We start from the raw sequence: 12,741 nt of genomic DNA on the forward strand, positions 1-12,741 counted from the left end.
GGCTGTTGGACATTTTCATCATTTTTCTTAATATTATTAATCTGCTGTCACAGTATTTGTTGTACTTAGGGTTAATGCTGATTAATTACCTGCTTATGAAACAAAATCAAAAACAAAAAAATTCGTTAATTTAGTTGATTTAGAAAATCGTTCTATTTAAAGTTTTTTCTTTTTGAAAAATTCAATTAAGAAACTTAAAAAGTGAAATAGTCAATTTCATATTTACCCTCTGAAATCAGCACTGAGATCAAGATGAGTCAGACACCATTGTGATTCATGTGCTTAATTATGGATCTTCCAGAATCTATGCTTTTGACAGTCAATTAGATCGTGATAAAATCATCAACCTAATGAAACTTGCAAAAACCAAGGAATCCGAAGTGCAAACCAAGTTTTTATCACTTTTCTATCAGAGAAATTATTACATTCATGTCAGAAATTATTAGATGATTCTCCACCAATTTAATTTAGATAGTTGTTTATAAAATACTTTGTACACTTTTTTTTTTTTTTTTTTTGGTAATATAATTAAACATGATTAAATGATAATTTCTCCGTTTCAATTACAGTAAATGAAGATTGAAGAGGGCAATCAGAAACTAATTGTTTATGTCAAATAAAAGTTGGTCATTGAAGTCGTAAACGTTTTGATTACCCAGGAAAATACGGAACCTAAAATGTAATATTCTACATAGTTTTGACAAACAACTGGATTATATAACAATCAACTTAAAGAAAGTTAGAAAAAACGTAATAGCGTAGATCAAAGTTTTTGCTTGGTTTTCAACCATTTAAAGAAGGCATTGGAGCGTTACAATTTAAATCTGGAATTGCGTTGAAAACCATGAGCTTCCGTAGGTGGTGGGATTACTTTGGAGTGTTACAACATAATTAGAAATTGATAAAATTAATACTAGCTAGTAGATTAATTACAGAGTAACCCATTCTTTAATTATTAATTTTTTTGGGGAAGTCCCGTAACTTCGTACATTATAATTAATACACGTATCAGTTTTCTATACATGATGGTTGGGAAAGGAACATTCATAATGAATTTTAAAACTGCTCTTATCAAGTAAGTGGGACTTTGGTGGACTCAATCTCCCTTAATTTGCTTCTTTCCCAAAAATTAGTCTAACTGGCAAAAATTAGACATATTTTTCAAATGAGTGGAAGACTGTCTACATATGACGTCACTCACACAACGTGAGTTCAGAAAACTTTGACTGAAGTGAAATAGGGGTTGTAGCAATTACTCTCACCCTTTTGACGTGTGAATGGTAAAGCTCAATCTCGTGCATGTCACCTCGTCTGGATTACTAAAAATTAAATTACTTTGGTACCAATCGCATTATAGCAACAAACCGATGGTATTCAATAATGGCAATAATATCCAGAAATTCCATAAATACGACCCTGCATTGAAAAGGTATGTGGGGAATAAACACCCAAAAAAATGAAGCCTTCACGCACGCATTGTTGTACTCAAACCGTCACCCACTGTTAGTACTTATGTAATGACATCATCCCCTTATGCCACCCTTCCATCTAATGTAATGGACCACAAGCTTCAACTACTAAGGTACCATACACCACCTCTCTCTCTCTCTCTCTCTCTCTCTCTCTATATATATATATATATATATGTATGTATATATATGTATATTTATATAAGACTCCCTCTCTCTCTTAGTCAAATAATTTCACCAAGCAAGGTTCAATTGAAAATGTATAACAAGTCTTTCTAGATCAATTTGCTAAATTAGTAGGATTACTGAGTTTGATATATATATATATATATATATATATATTTCCAAACTAAACCATAGAGTTCATTCACTATCAATTCAAGTTTAGCCTCATTTTGACATGATGACACTTACATTATCAATTTATCATATTATTGTCATGAAGTGATGTAGAATTTAACAAACAGTTATTTATGCATAAAAACTGCTTATAGAAGTACATTGTGATAAAATTTATCTTAAGACAATGGTACAAGGAAGGGTTCAAGTTCGGGCAAAAACAGGCACGTGTGCGGAGTGGGGATGTATTTCACTTGCTAAATAATAATAATAATAATAATAATAAACTCCTCAAGGCCAGCTTTGGATTGGTTATTTGGAAAATGAGTAGACAGTGTTTGAGGCCCATTTGTTTTGGATTGGTTAGTTGGAAAATAAGCTACTGATACTGTAAAGGAATTGTGTAAGATCTACATCAGAGACATAGTTAAGCCTTATGGAGTGCCGGTGTCTATTGTCTCAGATCGTGATCCTCGTTTTTCATCTCGATTTTGGAGTAGTTTCCATGCAGCTTTTGGTACTCCTTTGAGTTTGATAACTGCTTTTCATCCTCAGACCGATGGCTAGTCCGAGAGGGTTATTCAGGTGTTGGAGGATATGCTTCGTGCTTGTGTGCTAGATTTTCGGGGCAGTTGGGAGGATCACATTCCATTGGTTGAGTTCGCTTATAATAACAGCTATCAGGCTAGTATCGGCATGGCACCGTATGAGGCACTTTATGGTAGACCTTGTCGTTCACCGGTATGTTAGGCTGAGGTTGGTGATGGTAGTTTATTGGGGCCAGAGTTGGTGCAAGAGACTACAGAGAAGGTTGCCATCATTCGAGATCGACTTCGCATAGCTCAGAGTCGACAGAAGAGCTATGCAGATCGACGCCGTCGTGCTTTGGAGTTTAGTATGGGTGACTTGGTGTTCTTGAAAGTATCACCAATGAAGGGGGTTACGAGATTTGGCAGGAAGAAAGGGAAGTTAGCTCCTCGATTCATTGGACCTTTTGAGATCACAGAGAGGATTGGGGAGGTGGCGTATAGATTAGCTTTACCACCCAGACTATCGACTGTTCATGATGTTTTCCATGTCTCCATGTTGAGGAGGTGCTTGAGGGATGAAACTCAGGCCATTGACTGCACAGAGGTCCAGATTCGTCATAATGCAACCTATGTTGAGATGCCTGTTCGCATTGTTGACAGTATGGTGAAACAGTTGAGGCGGGCAGAGATACCTTTGATGAAGGTGCAGTGGAATCATCAGGACGAGAGAGAGGCTACTTGGGAGCTAGAGTCAGAAATGAAGGAAAAGTACCCACAACTCTTCGAATAAGGTATGCAAATTTCGAGGACGAAATTTCTTTTTAGGTGGGTAGAATGTAAAACCCTTAAATTTCGTATAGTATATTTTATTATTTATTATTTATTATTTGAATGTTAAATTAAAGATATTAGAGTTTTTTAAATTTAAATTTCAAAAAGGAATCCTAAACTATCTCAACCACAGTTATAATTATCTTTTATAACTCACGCCGTATCAGTTCTATAGAGATATTATTTGTAAAACAAAAAAAGAAAGAAAAGAAGAGAGAAGCGTGAGATATAGAGAGTGATATTTAAAGTTGACGTCTGTGGTAGCCAAAAGGTAGACGGTGACCGAGAAATTGCCTAGAGAAGAAGGAGAAATTATATTTCAATAGTCGAGTCTGGAAAGGAAGGTGAAATGATATTTGAGGCAAGTTAATCTTGCATTGTACTCTTATATATATTTGGAACTTGCTTTTGATGAATCTTGTATGTTTTAATAAATAGTAGGAAAAAAATATATATATATATTCTTAATGATAGTTATGATTAGGATAATATAGTTGTATAGGTTGTTGTCTTGAATTTAATTGGACGAGAATTATTTATTACTAAAGATTAGATAAAAATTCAATTGTAGAAACTTTGGTTATTGGTTTTGTTAAATTTGTAAAGATTGGTTATGTTATTATTATTTTAGTAAATTGATATATAAGGTTACAAGTTACAATTTATTGATCTCACCCAAACAATCAGAATGATTATTAATATTTAGTTATTGTTATGAACTATTTGTCTGATGTATCTATGAGATATGGTTGGAGGACTAGATCATAGAATTATAAATTGTGTATTATGTATATAAACTCTGGATCTATATATATACATATATACATGTATGTATAATTCTTGTAGGCATGTACATGAAAGCAAGCATCTTTATATGGATATATGTATATATGTTTAGATACGAACATGTGAATTAGGAACTGAGCCATGTCTACTAGTTGGCAATACTATTGTAACATGATTAGGATATATATATGATTTAATATTAACCAAATTGAATACTCTTACTTTTTGGTCCTTCATACCTCTCTATATATATAACTTGCGAAAATTGAGTTTAGAGACTTTGTCTGTCTGTGATTGATATATATATATAAAGTATTGCATTGTATACATGATTACTTTGGTTCATGTTAATCATGTAGCAGGACTGGGTAATGTGTGCATCAATGGCATATGTTTATACATATGTTTATTTGATATATTATACATGTGAGTTTAGTCCCTAATTACAGTGACTTGTACGCACGTGATGGCTAGATTGCAAGTTGCTCTTTTTTTTTTTTTCATATTTCGTTGATATTGAAAACAGATTGAAATAAAATACTATTTGATTAAAGGAAATAAAATAGAATACTATTTCTTTATATTTTATTATTATTCTTTTAAATTGATTTTTAAACTAAAGGAAATAAGGAAAAATAGTATTATTATTCTAAAAATATTGGGGTATGTCCAGAATTTGGTACTCTCAGTGGTTGGGTCATTAGAGTTCTGTTTTTAAATTAAAAGTGTATTTGGGTGCATTAACTATTAATTTGAATTATTAATTAATGATATCTCTCATAATTCACTATAATTAATAATGATGAGTTTGGATTAGTTGGAGGGCAGTCAGGGACTGACCCTACGATGACTCTTGGGTATGGTCAGGGACCTACCTATTTGGGAGTGCACTACCCTTTTGTTATGGCCATGGGTCTAATGAGCCCTTATTGTGTGGACGTGATCAGGGATCATCTGGGGAGTAGACGTACAATCCAGCCACACGTGTGTTTTTGGTAGTCAGGGACTATACGATTCACACTATTTTATTGGACGGGAGCCTGGGGCTCATGTGAGATATGCCGATTTATTAAAAAAAATAAAAGATGGTTATTTATTAAGTTTATAATTAACTGGGTTATACACATTTGAATAATGAACTTATTTGAGTTGCTTATATATACAGGAATATAAGGTAAGGTTAATTTGCTGAACGATGATTGTGTTTAGCATTTATTACTGAGCTTGTGAGCTCACCCAATTATCACATTTCAGGTACACGTTGAGTAGGAACGCGATGTGATTACATGATGGTGATGGATTTTGGCTTGTTTGTCGCATTCTTTGGTTTAGTTCAATTTTCGCATTGTAATAAGAATGACGATATTTTTTTTGAGAGTTAGTTCATTTTGTCCAGTTATCATGGATTATTTTTGACAAGGTTGTTTGATATTATGGTTGTATCGATTGAATAAATTAGAGGGTGGTTTTCATCTACTTCTTTATTTAATTATTTTTATTGTAAAGTTGTGGTTGTGTAAGGAAAGTCATGTCAAATCTTAATACGATATAAGAGTTCATATATTTAGGATTTTGGGGCGTGACAAATGATACTCAGCTATTTCTTAATCTAATTGTTTGATCTAAATGGTTTTTATTCATGGTCTAAATGGTTTTTATTCATGGTGTAGTTCTAAACTCAAATACGAACTCCATCTACCAATATCAGATTAAAAAAAAAAGAAAAAAAGAAAAAAAGAAAAAAAAAAAAGTCAACTTTAAATTCCCGCCAGCTCCAACGAATTTCAATAGTTAAGTCAACTACTGAAAGTCTGACGACACCTACTATTTCTTTTTAAAAGATCACGTTTCTTAAATCAAAGACTATAACCAAAGTATCTGAAACCATTTAGGATATAGATTGTCCTTTATTAAAGATTATTATCTCACCTTGTTCGTCAACATAATGGATAAAAATGTTCGGATTTAAAAAAAATCAACATGTACGTTGTAATAAAACTGACTTCATATATAATAAAGACGATTGGAGAATCAAATACTAATGATAAGGAGAATTGATCACATACAATAAACAGACTTAAATTACATATAAATCATAACACAATACAAACTCAGAACTGCTACTAGGATCCAAATTAAAGACATTATTGACTCATACTAGTTCTTCATCACAAAGTTCAGCAGCAGCAGCAGATACTTAGCTATGATAGTAAGAGAGCATGGTGTAAATGGAGGACAAAAGTGTGAGGACATTGAGGATAATGGCACCAATGACTGTCATGCGCACATATATATTGTTAAAAAATAATCGCAAGAATGTTCGCCTGTTAATCCAGGAAGCAATTGTCTCCTTCATCATCAGATTGTATACCTTCGCATAAATGATTCGACGCGGAACAACATTTTTGCAAATATCCTTAAAGAGAATTCACTGGAACCCAAATAGTTATGTATGATTCCCGCGTCTTCAAGCAATTTAGCATCCTTTTCAGAATCGATGAGGATGTTCATGAGAAATGTTTGGCTCACAAAGTGGTCTGAGGTCGCTAGCCAATGAATGGCTGACCTAGAACGCGGGCTTGCCAGAGTCCTGATGGACTCGAATATTTCTTGCCAAACTATTCCTATTGGGTCGGGTCACCGACCTAAGGTGATTCAGGCGAAAGTTGGAGAGTAGGAATGACCCTCTCCTTAAGGTTGCTATTGCCTTTAAGAAAGGACTTTAAACATTTAAGATGAGTATCAATTAGAAGCAACTTAAACTGAACAATAAATATACCTGAATCTGCAAACCTTTCTTCATTGAACTTGACTGATTACAATGATGAATGAATTACAAACTCTTGACTGAAATGGAAACTAAAGTATTGAATGCTGAAAAATAACTAAGTACTAAACTGATAGTGCTAAGCTGAACTTGCTGAAATAAAAGCTAAATGATAAACTGAACTTGATGAGATAAAAGCTAAATGCTAAGTGATATGAATGCTAAAGGTTGAACTTTAGAAATGGTCTTGGACCCCTTCCTTGTGAAGCTTGAGAGGGTATTTATAGAGGTTTCCACCTGGTGTTGTCCTTCTCAACCGTTTCTCTAGAAATTGATTGGTTGTAAACTGAAAGTGACCCTTCCTAACCACCTTGCTGAGCTGGTCAGGTTGACTGACTTGCACATCCTTCTATAGGCAAATTAAAGTATGTCTGACATAGTATTTTTAACTAAGTGGTGCCTTGTCTTTCATGCTTGATGATTTTGGTCTTCAAGCCATTTTCAGCTCTCTGCACCTGTCATGTCTGGCTTGATTTGTACATTAGCCTGGAGGCATCTGATTACTGACAATTCTGACTCTCTTCGTCAGATGTAGGTGAGAACCTTCCAATTGTAGTTCTGAACTTCTGATATTGTCAAGTTGTCATTTTCTATTTCAAGCTCTTTCACGTTTCCAGACCTGACTTGTTGGGTTTTCAAATCATTGGGATTCCAGCCGATCTTCATTTGAATTACCCCAAAGATTCTTGAAGTGATTATGACCCGAGACCCCTAATCATAACCATATTTGGTCATGAGTCTTGATCATGGCCAAAGTGACTAAAAATCTTGGTTAAGATTCATGATCATGACCATTACGACCGAGAGTCTTATAATCATTGTGACCGAGAGGAATAATGGTCCAGACTCTTGATCATGGCTGGTTATGAGTCTCTGGAGAGACTTTGGATCGTGACCATTATGACTGATAGTCTCATGACCATGACCGTTGTGATTGAGAAAGTTGTGACTGAGAGTACTTTGGCCTAAACTCATGACCATCGTGACTGAGAGAAATATGGCCTAAGACTCATGATCATGAAACTGAGACTCTCATGACCATAGTGACTGAGAAGATTTTGGCCTAAACTCATGATCATGACCATTGAGACTGAGAGTCCCATGACCATAGTGACTGAGAGAAATATGGCCTAAGACTCATGATCATGAGACTGAGACTTTCATAACCATAGTGACTGAGAAGGTTTGGCCTAAGACTCATGATCATGAGACTGAGACTCTCATAACCATAGTGACTGAGACTCTCAATCATAGCCTGTTATGAGCTCAAAACCTCATATCAGTCTTAATGGCCTAAAAATTCCACTCTTCTTCATTCTCAGCCTTAAATCGGATCACCATGATTAGAAATTAATCTTTCGTCCTGATGATCGGACCTTGTAATTTCTGACCACGTGGCATGATTGCCTCGAATTATATTTTAGGTGTTAACAATTGCCCCCCAACTCTATAAAAATGGGTTCATATCGAATTTTTGTAGAGTTGTATTTATTTAGGCCAGTTTTTTGTGTTCGGCCCGGGACCAATCAAAGCTAATTTTGCCTTTAATGTATGGATAATTAAATCCAAATATTAACAAGAAAAGAGAAGTGTACAATTATTTACAATGGCCATTTGTACCTAGGCCATATTGAAGCGTCCAACCCGCTCAAGCTTCAAAAATATACCAGATCAGAACACAGCAACAGCTATGGACCACTTTTTGGAGAGAGAAATATAGAAACCCATTTAATCCAAAAGAGAGAGAGAAATGAACTATGCAGCAGCTTCACGTCTGTATCAAAATAAAAGCAAGTCCCATAGGAAAAATGAAGAAGTGTGGATCATACTTGCCACCCAAGAAACATGCAAGTTTTCATTGCAAGCATCAACATTGTCACCCCCACCGGCGACGACGTCACCGGAGACGATGCTCCCACCATTTTCCATTACCCGTACGTGTACCTAACAGTTTTGGGCTTTGCCATTTTGGGTAAGTTTCAAAACTGATCTTTTGAGAACGTTGGTGAAGAAAGACCAAAAGTTGGCGAGCTTCTAGGAACTGCGTGAGCCGATCTATGCATGATGCTGTAGCATCCACCCAACCATCAACATGCAAACCCATTTTTTAATGGGCACTGACCAACCAAGGAACGAACATGATTCATGGTTCATACTGCCAAGCATCGCAACGTGTTTGCCATGGACCGTCGCCGGCCAAGAAGAGATTGTCGCGCCAGTCGTCTTCTTCGTGAAGTCACTGCCGCCAGAGAGAGGTAGTGGAACAGGAAGGGATGGGATTATAGCTGAAAAACCATTAACACTTGACAACTGTTCACTCAAAGCAGAACCAATAGCTCGGAGGAAAAAGGCAAAAAAAATGTGGAAAACTAATCCAGAGCAAGCTTTTAAAGTTAACAATTCAAATTTAATTGCACGAATGTAGTATAGTGCTATAGTTATAACATGATGATGACAACTAACCAAAACTTGCAAGTTGCAACAACTTATGGCAGTTTTCTAGTCTTAAAGAGTTCATATGATGTAAAGTTTATTGACAAGAGTAACATTATCTGAAACAAATATAACCAAGCTGTATTCCCTTCGGCGGCGTCGCCGCCGGTAATGGTACCCACAACATCGGCCATCATCAATACTTGACAGTTTTTGATTTCGGGTGGGCTTCAAAACTGACCCATATGATGGCGTCATCGAGCTCTATGCATCACATACATAGGCAAACCACTGGCGATGAGCTTGATTGCAGCATGGCCATCATCTTCCCGCTTCAACAGATTACAGTCATTCGTCCCTGGGCTGGTACTGGCCATAGAGAGAGTGTCGCACTGTTTCTAAAATCATCGCTGGACAACGCGGTGGCATAGATATCGCCGGCGACTGTGTTTCCCGCGAGCATGGATGTCGCCGTTAGGTTGTAGCAAATAGTTTGAGGTTTTGCCAGCCGGAAACTAATCACCGAGACTGGAACAAATAACGATACCGGCAGAGAAAGTGTGGGCACTGGTATACTTCAGAGTATGAGCATTCGGCCGGAGAGAAAGAAATCGTTTTGGTGGGACGTAAATTTTCTCGCCACTGTCATGGCTTTATTCATGGTCACGGCTCTCCGGATATATCACTCTCATCATTAAATCTCACCAACTGCAACGATTAAGTGTCCACCATAATTTAACCCAGCCTTTTCGGCTGGATGCATGCACCTCGGCAACCTTCCCGGCGCCGTCGAAACCGCCATGAGCTTGCCGTCACCTTCCTTCCTCGCCTTGAATGTCAGCGGCAACGGCAAGAAGGAAGCAAATTTCGCCGCCGGAGAAACACTCAAGGTTCCAAGGCAAGTATATCGCCGGCAGCCATCATCCATACCCAGTTTGGATTTTCAGTGATATTTCGCACTGTACACCTGTGAAAGTCAAAGAAAATCAAAACAGGTCCAACCATTTACTCCGGTGCGAAGCAATTCTTTGCTCGACCAATAAATCAGCGAGCACCTGGTCGGCAACGGTCACCCGCGGGCTCTGTTAACTGCATCAACAACTCTTCCGGCAATGGGTTTGGTACCATAAATTACCGAAGTTATCAACACCAAAGGACCATCACCCGTTCATCTCCATCGCGGCGTTGGTCATGAAGAGAGCATCAGTATGGGCTTGCTTAATGGATTTTCGCCGGCGAAACTCACGGTTCAGGTGGACGAGACGAGGTAACAAAACCCAAGTACTATGACCCTTCATGCTTCAAAGGACCAAAATTTGTTCAACCTTGGATCGGCGCTTAATGTGGCAGAAACTCCACTGCCATCGCTTCTCCAGTATACGAGCAAGCTATGTGTTCTTTTTAGAGAGAGAATTAGGAAAGTTTAAGGGTTTGAGAGGTTGGTTTGTTTTCCTGCTCAACAATCTGTGCTATCTTATAGATATACACACACGCAACATTAAAATAAAGATACACACACACACATATATATATATATATGTGTGTGTGTGTGTGTGTGTGTGTATATGTATAGCATGCCTGATGCAATATCACCCATCCAACCGTTACCATGCAAACCCGTTTCTCTCTGGGTATTGACCAACAACTTAAGATAGGTTTCAAGTCAAAAGCATATATTTAAACACGTGGATAGACTTGATGCCTCATCTTAATAGGCTGACTGTTTGGGAGCTCAATGCACATCTTGCAGACACCATTGTGACAGCAAACAACTAAAGTAGATATAGTTGGTTTTACAGCAGTTTCGCGTGCTCAAATAAGTATGGACCACTAGGTACAAAGAATATCTAAATTGCAATCACTCTATCCACAATTGTCGTGCAAATGCACTTTAATGAATGCTGACTATAACTTAAATTAAGTTGCAAATCAGAGTATACCGAGCACGTGAATGGAGCTTGATGTGTTGTCTCTGGCGGCTGGGTTGGGAGCTCAAGGTGCCTTTACTGGCTGCTGCACTGTTATACATACCGCAAGCTAATTAAAACAATTGAAGCTTCAGCTATTTAAAAAGTCAACCGTTGCAACTTTCTGACGCCCCACTCTCTGTAGACAACACCAAACCCTAATGCTTAACTTGGATCTCCCACGTTGGCTGTCAATCACTACTTTAAATATCCCCATTTATTAGTGGCTACCCGCTTCTATTATGGACTTACGTTGCTGAGCTTTACAAACTCATTCTTGATGCGCCCTCTCTTCCAAAACAGTCTCCAAAACATACAGAAATTCTTTCATTGTCGTTCCTCATTCTTAAATTCTTGGTTAGCATATTTGTTCATGAAACACTGATAGCTCGGCAATCCTTATTTTTCGGCCGCCTGAGAGATCTGAAAAGCTAAAGAACAAATCAAAGATTGCCACCACTGTGAGACCAAGAAACGCCTAAAACGGCGTCTACTGGTATGTGCATATTTTCAGATACATGTTTATACACACATATATATGCACACCAACATAAAAAAACAATCTTGGTTTTTCATATCGAATGGCTGAATTGAGCGGCCTTGACTTGTGTTGAACATGATTGTAAATAAAGCCAAGTGATTGTTTCCTCTTGTCAGCTCTTCTCACACTGTGCACTATCCCTTCTTCAATTTTTAGATAAAGGGTGACAAAATATTCAACATTCGCCACCGTAAAAACACCAACTCTGGCCAGTCGACTAGTAAGTATCTTGAAGTGGATTCTTCTCTTTGGTCCTTCTCTAATTTAACTTTATTTTATTTTCTTCAGGATCTCAGCCAATGGGTGGTAATAAAAACGTAACGATCGTTGCTGAGAATACGTCAATTCCGGCTAGTAACAAACCTTCCAGTCAAGCCGGGATTGTCCAAAAACTCGTCAATGAGATCATCGCTATAGATATTTTCAGCACTAGTGAAGTGTTAGCCAGTGTCTTAGGTGCTGACTCCTTACCTAGAATCGGCCTTGCTCCAGCCTTCAGAGATAGTCCACCAACCTCACTTCTTCCCTACTGTCCCTTAGCTGAGGAGCAACTCCTATTTCAGCGCGAGTTCTCTAATCTTGTGGATTCTTCCAACCTTTTCAAAAATTGCCCGATCCCTCAAAGTGACTGGATTGATTGGGTTGATCGGGTCGAACCTCACTATGGAGCATTATGGAAGGAGGTCGGCATTTACGATGCCATCATTCTTTCAAAAAATCGAATCTCTATCGATAAGGAGGCTCTCGTCTCATTACTCTTTTTTTGGTCGAGTTCCACCAATGCCTTCCATCTTCGGTGTGGTATGATTGGCCCGACGGTGCAAGATATCTGTTTTCTTACCGGGCTCAAGCCTCACGGTATAGAAATAAATTCACTTCTCACCGTTCCTGAAGTAGCTTATGAATACCCAAAGAAACCTGACGCTTCTGAGTGCATTACTACCCATGGCCCTTTTATTAAAGCCAGCAAAGGTAAAGGAACTTCGGTTTCCATCGCCGAGCATATTTCTTTCTTGGT

General features: G+C 37.6%; 1 protein-coding gene across 1 annotated transcript; it reads left to right on the forward strand.

Annotated features, from left to right (window-relative positions):
• Nucleotides 1–1,367: 1,367 nt before the first annotated feature.
• Nucleotides 1,368–3,128, forward strand: LOC132314613 (uncharacterized). The gene is made up of 5 exons (XM_059813453.1): nucleotides 1,368–1,429; nucleotides 2,228–2,325; nucleotides 2,428–2,492; nucleotides 2,559–2,709; nucleotides 2,815–3,128. Exons 1-5 carry the CDS (start codon nucleotides 1,368–1,370, stop codon nucleotides 3,126–3,128), a joined length of 690 nt encoding a protein of 229 aa, XP_059669436.1.
• The last annotated feature ends 9,613 nt before the right edge of the window (nucleotides 3,129–12,741 follow it).

Source organism: Cornus florida, unplaced genomic scaffold, assembly GCF_030987335.1.
Source record: "Cornus florida cultivar Cherokee Brave unplaced genomic scaffold, ASM3098733v1 CherokeeBrave_3.0.0_Hap2_Chr06, whole genome shotgun sequence".
Taxonomy (NCBI): domain Eukaryota; kingdom Viridiplantae; phylum Streptophyta; class Magnoliopsida; order Cornales; family Cornaceae; genus Cornus; species Cornus florida.

What these genes read in the sequence shown, in the direction of transcription:
- LOC132314613 (XM_059813453.1), top strand. Translation starts at nt 1,368, where the DNA reads ATGGTATTCAATAATGGCAATAATATCCAGAAATTCCATAAATACGAC. An exon ending in CTTATAATAACAGCTATCAG is followed by an intron (nt 2,493 to 2,558) that starts GCTAGTATCGGC and finishes CCGGTATGTTAG; the next exon opens with GCTGAGGTTGGTGATGGTAG. An exon ending in TGCTTTGGAGTTTAGTATGG is followed by an intron (nt 2,710 to 2,814) that starts GTGACTTGGTGT and finishes TTGAGATCACAG; the next exon opens with AGAGGATTGGGGAGGTGGCG.